Here is a 16,219-nt window from a genome sequence, read left to right as displayed (position 1 = left end):
TTTTAAACACAGATTGATGTAAAAGCGTCCGGCTACCACATCCAGAAATGTTTGGGTCCATTTGGTACGGCAAGACATGACAAACACGCAGAGGCCAGGCAGTGGTCAGCTTATGGGAAGGCCACACTCTCACACCCACTCCATACAAGGTGTAGCGAGCCATCCTGTATGGCCCCGGATGTTGACAGGTACCTGCTCTCAGGGAAGAGCTTGTGCCTTCCTTCCCTTCCTTAGTTTCCATCTTGGACACTGTCACAGACACTTGCCACTGAACTCCATTAAACATCTGGTTTAATATTCCCCTATTCTTCTCCCCAGACGGTTCCAAGTTCATTGAGGTTTTTCTGGTCAGTCCAATTTTCCACTGGCAGCAGAGAAGGCTATCCCAGGGTGGTTCTTCCTGGAATCCTGTCAGGACTCTGGGGCCTGCTGCCTCTTTAGCCTTTTTCTCTTTCATAAACCACATTCCTGTTCATCAAGCAGGGTCTCCGTGTACACAACTCCCATTCATACTGTACATCTATTTGAGCATCACGCCCAGCACACCCACACAGTGTTTAACATCTGGCTTATCAATACAAAATAAATCACCTCACGGATCAATGATGAAACGTCATCACCAACACTACTCCAACAAACCTTACACTCACTGATACTCAGAGACTCAAACACAGAAATGGAGCATCTCAAGCTTGCAGCATCAAACATCAAACATCTCCTCCATGGAAGCAGTATCAACACATGTTATTCTGCTAGCTAGTCCAAGCATCAAGCAACTCCCTAGGGTCTTGGGTCTGCAAACATTCCTTGCACAGTTGTAAACAGTCTGATTCAAGAATACCAGTTGTGTGAATTAAAATGTGAATAAAGACACGCAAGCATGGTGTTGACATCATTGTGTGATGGATAATGCTGATTCCCACAAACGGAACTCCCGAATAGGATCACTGCAGCAGAATAAAGTGGGTGCTGCTTTCCTACCATTTTCTCTCGTTACTAGACTAAGCCCTCTTAGCGTTGGCTGGCAGTTCCGTGCAGGGCCATAACTACATATGAGGACACCGAGGTCTGGACCTCAGTAAAAAAAAAAATATATATAGAAAAAAACAATATTTTGTACACATCTAAATATTGCTCCCAGCGTCGATCAAAGCTCAGAACACTTATGCTCATGATCTACTGACTTCTCATTGCGCATGCCTCTTTGCGAATGAGTGAGACACGAAACAAACTACCCCAACTACCCCAAATGTCTCCGGGCTCAAGTTGGCAACTAGAGACACTGCTGACAGTGTGTCTGCGAGATGCTGGACAAAAGGCCATTTTAAAACCGACCCACGACTCCTGTCATGTGTACAGACAATCCCCCAAACAAACACAAACTGACTCCCGGAGAATGAGTGCACAACTGGTAAATAGTCGCTTATATGTCAGTCAGTCAGGTGGCTAGCTGCCGTAGAGACTTCTATTGTAGTAACATTTAAGGGCTCTGGCTAGTATTACTTAGCCAGCTAGAAGGAAGAACTAAGAAGCTAACATTAACCAGACCCTACCTCAGCAGGAGCAACAACAAAAAATGGCTACTAAGTTCTCATAATAACTTCGCTTTACAGAGAGTAGATTACTGAGACAGGCAGTGATGTGGCTGGCGCTCATTGGTGAGGCTGAGGCAGACTGCAATGCATGCAGGCGGAAGCAGAGGAAACAGAGAGAGAGAGAGGTTAGTATAGTGGTTCCTAAACTGGGGGTCAGTCCCCATTTTGGTTCCCCTGAGAAAATCTGTTCTAATCTTATCAAACAGGTTAGTAACTTAAAAATATACACTGCTCCAAAAAATAAAGGGAACACTTAAACAACACAATGTAACTCCAAGTCAATCACACTTCTGTGAAATCAAACTGTCCACTTAGGAAGCAACACTGACAATACATTTCACATGCTGTTGTGCAAATGGGATAGACAACAGGTGGAAATTATAGGCAATTAGCAAGACACCCCCAATAAAGGAGTGGTTCTGCAGGTGGTGACCACAGACCACTTCTCAGTTCCTATGCTTCCTGGCTGATGTTTTGGTCACTTTTGAATGCTGGCGGTGCTTTCACTCTAGTGGTAGCATGAGACGGAGTCTACAACCCACACAAGTGGCTCAGGTAGTGCAGCTCATCCAGGATGGCACATCAATGCGAGCTGTGGCAAGAAGGTTTTCTGTGTCTGTCAGCGTAGTGTCCAGAGCATGGAGGCGCTACCAGGAGACAGGCCAGAACATCAGGAGACGTGGAGGAGGCCGTAGGAGGGCAACAACCCAGCAGCAGGACCGCTACCTCCGCCTTTGTGCAAGGAGGAGCAGGAGGAGCACTGCCAGAGCCCGGCGAAATGACCTCCAGCAGGCCACAAATGTGCATGTGTCTGCTCAAACGGTCAGAAACAGACTCCATGAGGGTGGTATGAGGGCCCGACGTCCACAGGTGGGGGTTGTGCTTACAGCCCAACACCATGCAGGACGTTTGGCATTTGCCAGAGAACACCAAGATTGGCAAATTCGCCACTGGCGCCCTGTGCTCTTCACAGATTAAAGCAGGTTCACACTGAGCACATGTGACAGACGTGACAGAGTCTGGAGACGCCGTGGAGACCGTTCTGCTGCCTGCAACATCCTCCAGCATGACCGGTTTGGCGGTGGGTCAGTCATGGTGTGGGGTGGCATTTCTTTGGGGGGCCGCACAGCCCTCCATGTGCTCGCCAGAGGTAGCCTGACTGCCATTAGGTACCGAGATGAGATCCTCAGACCCCTTGTGAGACCATATGCTGGTGCGGTTGGCCCTGGGTTCCTCCTAATGCAAGACAATGCTAGACCTCATGTGGCTGGAGTGTGTCAGCAGTTCCTGCAAGAGGAAGGCATTGATGCTATGGACTGGCCCGCCCGTTCCCCAGACCTGAATCCAATTGAGCACATCTGGGACATCATGTCTCGCTCCATCCACCAATGCCACGTTGCACCACAGACTGTCCAGGAGTTGGCGGATGCTTTAGTCCAGGTCTGGGAGGAGATCCCTCAGGAGACCATCCGCCACCTTATCAGGAGCATGCCCAGGCGTTGTAGGGAGGTCATACGTTGTAGGGAGGCCACACACACTACTGAGCCTCATTTTGACTTGTTTTAAGGACATTACATCAAAGTTGCATCAGCCTGTAGTGTGGTTTTCCACTTTAGTTTTGAGTGTGACTCCAAATCCAGACCTCCATGGGTTGATAAATTGGATTTCCATTGATTATTTTTGTGTGATTTTGTTGTCAGCACATTGAACTATGTAAAGAAAAAAGTATTTAATAAGATTATTTCATTCATTCAGATCTAGGATGTGTTATTTTAGTGTTCCCTTTATTTTTTTGAGCAGTATATATATATATCTTTCAGTATGAACATCTCAACATGGCCTAGGCCTACATTAAAATGCAATCAAAATGCAAACGATACAGTTCAAAGTTGTCATTACCTTTTCGTTTATATCGGCGGTTGTTCGTCTTATCCCGATCACCCACTGCAGTTTATAGTTTATCCATTACCCACTTTTTTTTGTTACCACTACATCACTGATATTAATACAGAATACAGAAGTAATATTGTATTAATTCATGTTAAAGTGATAAAACGCTCATCTGTGTGCTCCGTTGATGTCTGTTTGTGCGGAGCTTGATTAGTGTTGCCTAGGAAGACACACGCGAACGCCATGCAGTTTGAGAAAAGAGATATCTATGTAAAGATTTGATGATTTTATGCAATTCATCATTACAACCGACTGAACAGTTACTGATGCTACGTGCCAGTGTGAATCATTTCTCATATTTCCCCTCTTTCAGGGGTACAACATTACAATTGTATAGGTGATAGGTAATGTGTTTGTAGATCGACTGAGGTGAATGAACCTACAGCAGCCAAGGTGATAATGGCTGGGGTAAATTTTGCTTGTTTTTCCTGTTTTCCAAATAGCATTTTAAAGTTGTTTTATTGTATAGAAATGCAGTAAATGAGCTTCAACATGAAAAAAAGAATCCTGGGACCTCACTAAAACTAAAACCCTGGTTCCAGAGCCAATAGGGGTGTCAACCAATACCAGCCCACCCAATCATCATCATTTTCCCCATGAGCAGTTTTAGTGCAGGCAGAATGGGCCCAGAAACAGGCCTGCATCTATGGCACAGGGAACCACCCTTCCTACCCTGGAAACTCCAGTATCCATTCTGTTTTTACCATTACACTGCCCCACCGTGTGTGTGTTCGGTGTGTGTGTGTATTTTGAGTATGTATGTCTTTGTGTGTGTCTGTGTACATGTGACGTGTGTGCGATTCTGTGTGTGTTTCAGTGTGTGCGACTGTGTGCGTGAGGTGGGGATAGCTCAGCAACAAGATCTCATGGTTTTACCAGTTTTAATTCAGATTCTGATGTTTAACCATGTTTCACCAAACGTCAAATTTCGAAGTGTTTTTTACACCCCAGATTGCTCCTCCTACTCCACATCATTCAAAATAGTTAGGTTAAGGGTTAAAGTTTTTTGGATAGGGTTAAAACATTACGTTTATGCATTCATTCCGAATGGTTAAGTTAAGGGTTAACGTTTTTGGATAGGGTTAAAACATTAAGTTTAGGCATTCATTCCAAATGGTTAAGGGTTAACGTTTGCAATATGGTTAATACCCCAAAATGCAAAACGAGTGTCCACCACTCTGATTGAACACACATATTCACAAATTGGGGGTGGGAACATTGTGGTGATTTTCAGGTGGACATGTAACAACACCCTGAGTGCATCGGACACAAACCAAAACATCAATACATATGTAACAGCACAACAAAATAAACAATCAAGTTTGTGGAATCAATTTCCCCACGAGTTCATCTGACTCTGGGGAAATAGATAAAAGTCCTCATTGCCAAAATCCGAAGTATCCCTTTAAACCCAAACCTACTTGATGGTAATAGTGCTCACTGTTGCCCCTAGTGGCCGGTTTTGAAAGCAATTCCCGACGTCCTCAGGACATGCACAGACATCCAATTTCGAAGTCAATCTGAGCTGTAAGTAACCACAAGCTGGCAGGTCACATCTCTGTTGGTAACCAGGAAGGCTGGTGGTTGTGAGTCATTCCTCATACAGTACATACGGCAGGCACTGGGCAGGCAGTGGGCAGGCAGTGGGCAGGCAGGCCAGGGCATTAGCAATAGCAGCAGTCATGGCCGGGGCTAGCTCCAGCACGGACTAGCAGCCTCCACTGGCTGTGACCACAGTGTTTGGGGCTGTAAAATAAGAAAAATTAAGCAGTGATTTTACGTCTAGTAAGTTTCTAAGGCAAATAACGTATCACTTTTCACGTTTGAGGTATGTCGTGTTTTTTCTGTAATTTGGCTAAATATATTGCAATATGGAGTGGCCACACGTTGCTGAACGACAAAATACTTTCCCCTTCCCTCATGCTGGTAGCCTGGTACAGTAGGCCATATGGACCAGACAGCAGAAAGTACACCGGTTCGATCATAAAATCTCCTTGATATCTGAAATACTTGATTAATATTATTCACGTGAGACGGAACAAACGTTAGAGTAAGAAGAAAACACAAGCATGAGTTCTACAGCGTGCTTGCTGTGACGTTACAGGCAAAGTGTGTTACGTAAAAGAAACAGGAACAGCCATGTAAAAAAAAGAAAAGATCCTCCACTCCCCCTCATAAAGGCTTAGAGGCCCACTAAAACCCACTGGTTAGTCACCAGTAGCGTTTGTTCTCCCTCCGCCTTCTCCTCTTTGAAGCGCAGAGCCTCTCTACTCTCACTCACATTAAGGACGGCTCAGGGGACACCTGGGTCACTCACAGTGACAGCACAGCGCCCACGGACCCTTTTAGAGCACAGCAGTCTTTTAAAGGCTGAGCACTGCCTACTGACCATGGGACAGCACTAGGGGGTGCGTCCTTGAAAAGGGATGGTGGAACAAAACATCTGCGTTGACGGCCCTGAACAATAAATCTCACTGGAGGAAGTACTACATATGTCACACGGCATCACTTTTGCCTGTTGATTGTCCTCTGACCTTATGCGTACATGGCCTTAGCCTTTACCAGCAATACTGAAGTCCTAACCACTGCAAACCATACTGTAGACAGAGAGAACACCGGAGAGGGAAACCTTTGCTGCCAGGCTACTACAGACAGAGAGAGAGAGAGAGAGAGAGAGAGATAGCCAAGAAAAGGAAAGTAAGTGCACTAAGCAGCCAGGCAGACCTGCAGACCACAGCTGTAGTAATGTGGGCAGCAGTACAAGGTGCTCGAGGAGAGGAATTCAGCACTTTGGACAGCACCTAGCTACAGTACTCTCCTCTCTCCACTCTGCCTGGAATCACAGCACCGCATACTTGGAGGCTGTGCCTAAGGACTTTGTGGTCTGCGCTGTGACCACGTTACTAAGGTGCAGGAGGGGAAGGAGGGAGGGACGCAGGGGAGGTCTTGCCTGGAGGGTTATGCCGGATTTCCGTGTCTAGATCAAGTGGGAATAGGATAAAAACGGGAGGAACGAGGTCACAGTACACGCCAGCTTCTATAGTGTTCAGTTGTCATCGTTGTAGTTCTACAACTATTTAACGACCTAACTCTCTCTCCCGTCTCCTCTTCTCAGGTAGCCGGGAGGCTGCGTTCACGTACGCTATCACGGCCGCTGGCGTAGCCCACGCCATCACGGCGGCGTGTAGCCAGGGCAACCTGAGCCAGTGTGGCTGTGACCGGGAGAAGCAGGGTTACTATAATCAGGAGGAGGGCTGGAAGTGGGGAGGCTGCTCGGCGGACATCAAGTATGGCGTGGAGTTCTCCAGGAGGTTCGTAGACGCCCGCGAGATCAAGAAGACCACGCGCCGGCTGATGAACCTCCACAACAATGAGGCAGGGAGAAAGGTAAACACCCACATAGAAGAAATGCATCTTTGTCTTTTTAGTTTGGTGTCTGTGCGCATGCACCCATGTGTAAACACCCTAGGCCAGAGAAAGAGTGGAAACCTACAGACTGGTGGCGGGAACCCCTGATTGGGTGATGTGCTGATTGACAAGTCCCAGTTAGCCTCTCAGCAGCTTGTTTTGCTTTAGCTCAATTACTGTTTTTTTTCCCTACCATAATGGGGTGTATTTTTCTCTAGGAGTGATCTGGCACACTTGGGCCATGTTTGTTTGCTATTAGTCATCCCAGAACACAGAACAACATGAACCATAACAGAGAGAGGGAGGGAGGGAGGGTAGAGAGAGAGAGACAGAGAGGCATAGTGAACAACAGAGAAAAATGAAGAGAGAGAGAGATGTAGAAAGAAGGAGGGAGAGAGCGCAAAAATGACATAAAGATGACAGAGGGAGAGAGAGAGAGAGAGAGAGAGAGAGAGAGAGAAAGAAAGAAAGAGCGAGAGAGTCTGACTGCCTGCCTGTGCTTCTTTGGCATTCTGGTGACAAATGGATCTAATTAATAAGTTCAGGGTTTTATCGTGTGCTCGCTGCTCGCTGGGGAAGCGGAGCGCGGCCGGCCGCCAGCTGCCAGATGGAGTTCTGCCACGGCCCTCCATCCAGCCCTTTCATGGAATTATGAAGTGTAAAGTCAGGAACAGGATATTATTGCAGTTCTCTCAGCCGTACCAAAAACACAGCACTGCTATTTCACTGCACCCATTCTGTTTCTGAAAGCACAGCGACAATGGTGGAGTTAACGCAGGCAGACTGATTTGAGGGGATCGCGGTCAGGTGACCTGTCTGTGTCTGAATTAGGGCTGGCAGAGGTTTGGTATGGATGATGGGATTCAATCAAACACACGCTGTGGAAACTGGAGTTGTGGGGGGAAAAGGACTTTTTCTAGTGCAATCTGTTGATTAACGAGACAAGAGGGAAACTCAACTCAACATATTTCCAGTTTGAATGCCTGCATTTTCACAGCACAGGAATAATGTCCTTTTCTTTACAGTGTTTGGGGTTTGATTGAAGCTGGCCCTAGACCATTTAACGAAATACTCTCGTGTCCAACAAGTTTGAGAGTCTACTACTCTACCACTACAAAGATCGCTCTGCATCTAGAACATTCCGACACAAACACTGTAGGCTCCAGTTCTGTAAATCCCAAATAAATACAGACAAACCCATGGAATTATTTACTCTCTCTGTAAGTTTGACCAGAGATTTTTTTTTGGAGGAAATCTGGTCATATCTGACTAATTGGTAGCAGACAAGAGGTTTGATGGACACAGTGTAAAGTAAATGTTTCCAACCATTCAGTCAGCCTGTTTCACACAGACAATCATTGTGGTTTGTGCCGCCGTACGTTTTTGGAAATCCTCATTCTGAATCACCATGTGTGATGAGATTGTTGGTTGACCCTCAACTCTTTTACCTTCTCCCCACTCTTTCAATCGAATATCTGCTAATGAGGGATTTCAAATGACATACAGTGTCAATGTAAGAGTCTACCGGCATGTATTCATCGATAACTCAGCGTACAAAGTGTCTGATAGAAGTGTCTGTAAGTGTCTGATAGAAAAGGATGACTACTGCTGGCAAGGCGTCGTGCCAGGAAAAAAACTGCTCTGGAAAAATGCCCTGCCAACAAAACGGAACATCTTATACAACAAATACATGCTTGGTTCTTACAAGTAGAAGCGCCCAATTAGGTTGAAAGAGTCATGTTAAGACTACTACAGAAGTGTTAATGTATTCCATGTCTCATAGAAGAGTCTCACAGTCTCTTATTTCTCAATTACTTGATCCTCTCTATTCTCTACAGAATACAGTTTGTACTGTAGTGGTAGAACGCAGTACTACAGTAGGTTACTAGAAGCCTGTTGTAGAACAAGGATTGCCTCATTCCTGACACTAAACTGCTGTGGACACCACACAATACTTCCCAGATGCCCTAGGATTAGGCATTTAGTAGGAGTTCTCTACTACACTGTGTGCCACATGTTGGAGCTGAAGATGAGTTTGGTGAGGGCGTGGGGTTAGGGGAAATGAACCAGTGTTAGCGCATTTGGAAAGCGATTCAGTTTCTAAGAGATATGTCTGCTATCTGAGTGTTTTGATTCAAGATAAGAGACTTTGAAGTGTTGGCTTGGAGGATCTGTTTTGTTGCGACATCCAGTACTTCATGCATCGAGCTTGTTCAAACCATGATCCCATTGTACACCGTGATCCAGATGCAAACAGTTAATGGTCATCTGTCGAGGATGTCTGCCCAACGTATCTGCAACAAATAAAATAGCCGAATGATCCACATTTAACTCAAGTGTAATGGTGTATGGTTATATGAGATTTAGATTTATTTTCCTCTGCTTTTGATGTGGTCTTCAGGAAGGTAGGGATAATTACATGGTAGAATATTACCAGTAAATGCATTTTTCCTCGCTCTACAGCCCGTGATAGGGTCTTATCCAGCCAGGGGGTGGTTTGAGTTAATAAAATATATTGAAAAAAATCTATATTGTTTGGAAGAAAAAAATTGGTGGTGGAAAACAAACTCAATATATTTTAAAATAACTAAAACCAACTCAAAACTGTGCAGTAATGATAAGGACCTACATTCATACAGTTTCTTGACTGTGTCCAGTTCACTAATAATCACTGAAATGAAAGCTAGACAGTCAGGGAGCATAGAACATTTAAAAAACGATAGATATAGAACAATTTTTTCAGATTTTGATGGCGAGGGAATATAACACATTTTCAGTGCGGCCCTCCAGACCTCGTTGAAGACCGAATACGGCCCCCCGGGGCCAAATTGTTTTGACACCCCTGCTCTACGCTTAGCCAGGATGCGAATGTTTGACCCTTAGACGTAAGTGGATGTGGCACAACGCACACAACAAACAACAAGTGTGAATTCAGATAAAACAAAACTCCCCATTCTATAACACAATATTAAGTAAAATACTTCAAAACAAATGTGTTTGGAATTCCACAGATCTGTCATTGTGGACATCCGTTTCCACTTACAGGGACTCCTCCAAACAAAGAGTGCATTTACCAACCATCTTCTGCCAACTGTTGGTTATTCATTAATAGACCCAATACTGAACTCAAATAAATATGTCCTCTTCACTCAGATTGTCTCTTGGTCTTTCTCTAAAGGATGTATATGTAACACTGAAGAGAAAACAAACTAGGAAAGCACTGGTGTGAACTGTGAAGCTGACGTTATATCAGAGAAACACCAGCATCCATAGAAACATGCAGTCCAAACAGTGCTGCAAATACAACATAGACAACAGTTGTCTTTTTCGCCCATGCAACAGTGTGGTATGTTCCCAGACTTTTATTTAAAGAATATCAAGTAAACTCTTATAAGGAGAGATGTTTAAACTTGATGGTTTTTCAAGTATGATTATTATCTGAGTATGTCCTTTTAAAAATGTGAACGAAGACTTTAAAGCATTTTGATTCATAAGTATCATTACATTTTCTCATACTTTTACCAAGCCCAATGGAGGATTGTTGGACAGAATCCTGTCACATTTTCACCTTGCATTAGATGACTGTGTTTGGGAGGTCAGTACAGTGGCTTGCGAAAGTATTCACCCCCCTTGGCATTTTTCCTATTTTGTTGCCTTACAACCTGGAATTAAAATATATTTTTTGAGGATTTGTATCATTTGATTTACATTACATGCCTACCACTTTGACGCTGCAAAATATTTTTTATTGTTAAACAAACAAGAAATAAGACAAAAAAACAGAAAACTTCAACTATTCACCCCCCCCCCCCCCCCCCCCCCAAAATCAATACTTTGTCGAGCCATCTTTCTCAGCAATTACAGCTGCAAGTTTCTTGGGGTATGTCTCTATAAGCATGGCATATCTAGCCACTGGGATTTCTGCCCATTAAAGGCAAAACTGCTCCAAAACTGCTCCAAAACCAGCTCCTTCAAGTTGGATGAGTTCCGCTGATGTACAGCAATCTTTAAGTCATATCACCGATTCTCAATTTGATTGAGGTCTGGGCTTTGAATAGACCATTCCAAGACATTTAAATGTTTTTTTAAATGTTGCTTTAGCAGTATGGTTAGGGTCATTGTCCTGCTGGAAGGTGAACCTCCGTCCCAGTCTCAAATCTCTGGAAGACTGAAAAAGGTTTCCCTCAAGGATTTCCCTGTATTTAGCGCCATCCATCATTTCTTCAATTCTGACCAGTTTCCCAGTCCCTGCCGATGAAAAACCTCCCCACAGCAATATGCTGCCACCACCATGCTTCACTGTGGGGATGGTATTCTCGGGGTGATAAGAGGTGTTGGGTTTAAGCCAGACATAGCGTTTTCCTTGATGGCCAAAAAGCTAAATTTTAGTCTTATCTGACCAGAGTACCACCTTCCATATGTTTGGGGAGTCTCCCACATGCCTTTTGGAACACTAAACGTGTTTGCTTATTTTTTTTCTTTAAGCAATGGCTTTTTTCTGGACACTCCTCTATAAAGCCCAGCTCTGTGGAGTGTACGGCTTAAAGTGGTCCTATGGACAGATATTAAAATCTCCGCTGTGGAGCTTTGCAGCTCCTTCAGGGTTATCGTTGGTCTCTTTGTTGCCTCTCTGATTAATGCCCTCCTTTCCTGGTCCATGAGTTTTGGTGGGCGGCCCTCTCTTGGCAGGTTTGTTGTGGTGACATATTCTTTCAAATTATTAATAATGGATTTAATGGTGCTACGTGGGATGTTCCAAATTTTTTAAAACAAGTTTCTTTTTTTCTCTCACCAATTTGGACTATTTTGTGTATGTCCATTACATGAAATCCAAATAGAAATCCATTTAAATGACAGGTTGTAATGCAACAAAATAGGAAAAATCCCAAGGGGTGAATACTTTTGCAAGGCACTGTAGTTATTGCCAAACACACTAAAATAGTATCCATTTGTTGGCTCAAGAGGAAATTAATTAGGAGTTTTGATAAAGGTGCGGTGGTTCAACAACATTTGAGAACAGCTTGGTGTTTTATTACAGACTCTGATCTTAATATGATATTATACCATGGTCCATCTTTTCTCACTGACCTTCTGTTGACTGTTTTTCCATCATTCATTTAGCAGAAGAGTGAGGAACCTCTTCACCCTGGCCTTGGTTTCTGTTTCCACCCTAGTCGGGTCATTCCAGTATTTTAACGCTGGGCCTGCCACAGGAATGCAATGTAATGTCATGTAATGCCATGTAACCTCTTACAACACTCTCTTCCTGTGTGTCCATGCAGGTCCTGGAAGAGCGGATGAAGTTGGAGTGTAAGTGTCACGGCGTGTCGGGCTCCTGCACTACCAAGACCTGCTGGACGACCCTGCCCAAGTTCCGAGAGATCGGCTATATCCTGAAGGACAAGTACAACGAGGCGGTTCATGTGGAGGTGGTCCGGGCCAGCCGACTACGCCAGCCAACCTTCCTCAAGGTGAAGAAGACCCAGGGCTTCCGCAAGCCCATGGAGACCGACCTCGTCTACATCGAGAGGTCGCCCAACTACTGCGAGGAGGACGCGGCCACGGGGAGCGTGGGTACCCAGGGGAGGCTGTGTAACCGCACCTCGCCCCACACGGACGGCTGCGACCTCATGTGCTGCGGCCGGGGCTACAACACGCACCAGTACACCAAAGTGTGGCAGTGCAACTGTAAGTTCCAGTGGTGCTGCTTTGTCAAGTGCAACACGTGCAGCGAGAGGACGGAGGTGTTTACCTGCAAATAAAGGGGTTTGGTATAACGGACCTACAGTACGGTACTATGACGGGGAGGGGCGTAGCAGGACTAGTTGGATGAGGAGGAAGACCCCCAGAGGAAAGATAAATGGACATGTCTTGGAACAGGAACAATGAAAGATTTTACAATAAAAAAGGAATGGAATTTTTCATGTCAGCTCTTCATGGCATTGTTTTGCACAGCAGAATCAAAATTTGCTTTTTAAGAAAGTAAAGGCTAAATATCAATAGGTAATAATACTACCCCAAATCTTTGACTGACTGAGACAAAATAGTGTGCTCATTTAGTGATGTATTCAAAGTGACTCTAAACGTTGGGACTACAGGAAACAAATAGTGCCTGGACGGGAACTGTGCATTGCACTCTGGGATTTGTAGTTCTTTATTTCCCGGAATGGCTTCCAAATGGAACAGAAAGAGACTGGAGATGCGGTAGAAAATTACAGTAACTGTTGAGGGATGAGACTCTGGGAAAGAGTAATCTAAAAGTCTTCTAGTAAGAACTCTTTGGAGTTTCCTTTTGTTTTTCCACAGCGGGAGAGAGCAGAGGTGAATATTTTAGCCCCCTGACAGGAGGTGTTTTCTTTTTGGAGTTGTGTAGACATGAAGAACGCTGTGTTAGCGTGGTGCCTTGGGGCGCACCGAAAGCTGAGTCTCTATAGTAAGCCCTCTGCTGCCAACTGGAACAGTATGTCCGTTTTCCAGTCACACTGGAACTGTCTGTTTGAACACTGAAAATAAATGGTTTATTTATGTTATAGTATCTTAAAACAAAGCACTAACGGGTAGAAATGTCTTTTTTGTACTAAGTGTAAAAAATACTTTTTAGAAAACTCTGACTGAAGATTATGCGTGTCTTTTAGAAAATGGTACCTATCCCACTATCAATCCCCCTTTTTTCTAAAATGGTTTCATTGCTATTGGTGTGTTGACTACAACAACAAAAAAATCAACATTAAAGTGTATTTTACAATTAGAATCAGTCACATCGGTTCTATTTTGCTGTAGCATAGCTTTTGTTTGCAGTCATTTATGAACCAGATGGTAGGCCTACATCCTGTCTGGGTTATTTTGCATTTTCAAGCAAAGACAGTAGCAAGAGCACTCCTTTCTTAACCGCAAAGATCCTTCCTCAATTCATTTAACGTGATATTGACATGTTGCCGCATGTGCTGTCGAGATACGCCTCAAATGAAAATCATATTAACTCCAATTTGACTGAGTTTTGAAATGTATTGCAAAGAAAAACAAGACTGAGAATCAAAGTGAGTGAAGTCTGCTGGTCTCGAGAGGAAATACAAGGCGTCAGCCAATGGCTTCATTCATTCACTGCATACAAAGCTGTGATCTCATTCTCATCTGTATTCATTGGTTGCGGTTATGCTATACAAAAGTGTCCGGTTCCGTAGAGTTTCAGTGACGTAAAACATCAGAACACATCATTTAGGCACTTTATCATAATCGATCATGATGCTCATCATCTATTTTTTTTCATGCTTAAGCTTCATATGTTGATATGAGACTATTTGTTTTTTTTCTGCTGATTTGAGATCATGACGACGCAAGGTCTACTTCTCAGACGGGCCAGTTTCTTTCTTGTTTAATTTTCTTGGTTTTTCATGAGATAGACAGATCTGTCATTGTGTGCACAGTGAATAATAAACGTTCAATTTAGGTGAAAGGTGCTGTTTTATTGTAGTAACGATGCAAATCTAGTGCTTTCATCGTTTTCAATGATGGTATCAATGTAGGTGCTACTCAAATACAATAGTAGTTTAATTAACCGGATAGTCTGCTGACTAAAGCAAACTATTTAACGCCATCTAGACCTGAAGATTTATCAAATGAGTATGTGTTCTAATATTGATTAAAAGCACTGCAGCCTGTTACTCTTTCAAGATACAGTATAAACTCACAAACAAAGGGATAAACGCGTGAAAATGATCCGATTTATCTCTCAGATAGTTTCTCATCGCTACACCCACATATTAGAAAGACTAATCCTGAAGTTACTGATTAACATAACTGGAGTCAATTGTTTACTTTGCCATGTTTAAGTTCTCTACGATATCCAGAGAGTTATCATAACTTTTATGGCAGAAGACCATATATTGTTTGGGCCAAGTGCATGTTGATTCACATAATATTGCGTGTCAGTGCTCATCTCAGTTGCCCATGACAACTGTTCCACCAAATATCCAAAGGGCTTATTATTTGGGCTCTGACTCCCTGCAATGGAACACATTCTTAATATGTCTGGCCATTGTATGTAGAGATTTTAAGCCGCCATTGTCGATATAAAAAATGTCCCTTATTCAGAAGTTCCAACCACCGTGAAAATGGCTATTGGCGTTGCGAAGGAAGCATAAATCATTAAATATCATAAATAAATAAATCAACCAGCTTGCTGACTTTGACATTATTTTGTACACAGCACATGTTCATAATAATCTGTGGTTCGTCTGTCTTGATTATGGTACGCACAAAACAAAAGTAAATTATCTCTCGCAGCCCATCGCTGAGTCAGTCAGTCACATGCGTGCGGCGAGTGGGAGAGCGAGTCTTTCGGTTTTCTAAAGCTTCATAGGGAGTTCTGATGTTGCCTTTTCTGGGTAATTGGGGTTGTCTGGCTTGGATTGTCAGAGCAGCCTGTGAAGCCACATCTTCTCACTCTATCATTGAATAATCGGTCTAACTCAGTCACCATTTGTTGCACATGTTCTTGACTGTATGCCTGCTGTAGTCAATATATCATAATTTGATATGAGATACTATTAAATGTTATTGGTCACATACACATATTTAGCAGATGCTATTGCTGGTGTAGCGAAATGCCTATTATTGATAGTGTTAGGGTAGCTACTCTGGAAATATAGTTTACCAATCTACCAATTACTTCACACTGGAAGAAGTTAAGCTACCCCTAAAGAAACATATAGTTTACTTAACTAAAGTTACTTTGAAACAGTAGTTCACTACATCCAAACGACTTCGTGAGAAATTATCATAACTAAATCTTGAAATGTCACAGAATACAAATTGCAAGAACAGATCTCTCTGTCGTCAGATGTTAACAGTGTAATTTAAACTATTAAACACAAAATATATGTTTCACGGGAGAATTAGGCAGATCTGATGCCGAAAAAGAAAGAAAATTGTTGCCTACTTCACACATATTTGATTTAAGTTTTGCAAAAAGAAGTAGTGTGTATGAGTTCCAGTAGGTAGCGTGGCAAATAAAGTAATTAACTGCTGAAAACACTACCTACATTTAGATGAACTACCACAAAGCTACTGCAAAATGTAGGTTATTACTAGTTGAACTGCATGTAACTCATTATTACCCAACACTGATTATTGATATCAATAACTACGTTTCAAGTGTTATGGATGCCTTTACATGTTGATGGAGTACCTGTACAGTGATTACCTCAACTCTCTGAACCCTCGCCATACTCTCTGTGTTGGCAGCATTGGCCCCTAGAGTCACTAAA

At 43.4% G+C, this 16,219-nt stretch overlaps 1 protein-coding gene across 2 annotated transcripts in view; it reads left to right on the top strand.

Moving 5' to 3' along the window:
* Nucleotides 1-15,128, top strand: part of LOC106560992 (protein Wnt-7b) — a 35,536-nt gene extending 20,408 nt beyond the window's left edge. For both annotated transcript variants that reach the window (XM_014124504.3, XM_014124503.3), the window contains exons 3-4: nt 6,661-6,932; nt 12,236-15,128. In XM_014124504.3, the coding sequence (XP_013979979.1) occupies nt 6,661-6,932; nt 12,236-12,715 (752 nt within the window). In that variant the 3' untranslated portion in view covers nt 12,716-15,128. The remainder of the gene's footprint in view (nt 1-6,660; nt 6,933-12,235) is intronic.
* Nucleotides 15,129-16,219: the final 1,091 nt, after the last annotated feature.

This window comes from Salmo salar, chromosome 10 (genome assembly GCF_965601325.2).
Source record: "Salmo salar chromosome 10, fSalSal1, whole genome shotgun sequence".
NCBI lineage: Eukaryota > Metazoa > Chordata > Actinopteri > Salmoniformes > Salmonidae > Salmo > Salmo salar.
The sequence above is the reverse complement of the archived record's forward strand: the minus strand, read 5'-3'. Positions and strand labels throughout refer to the sequence as shown.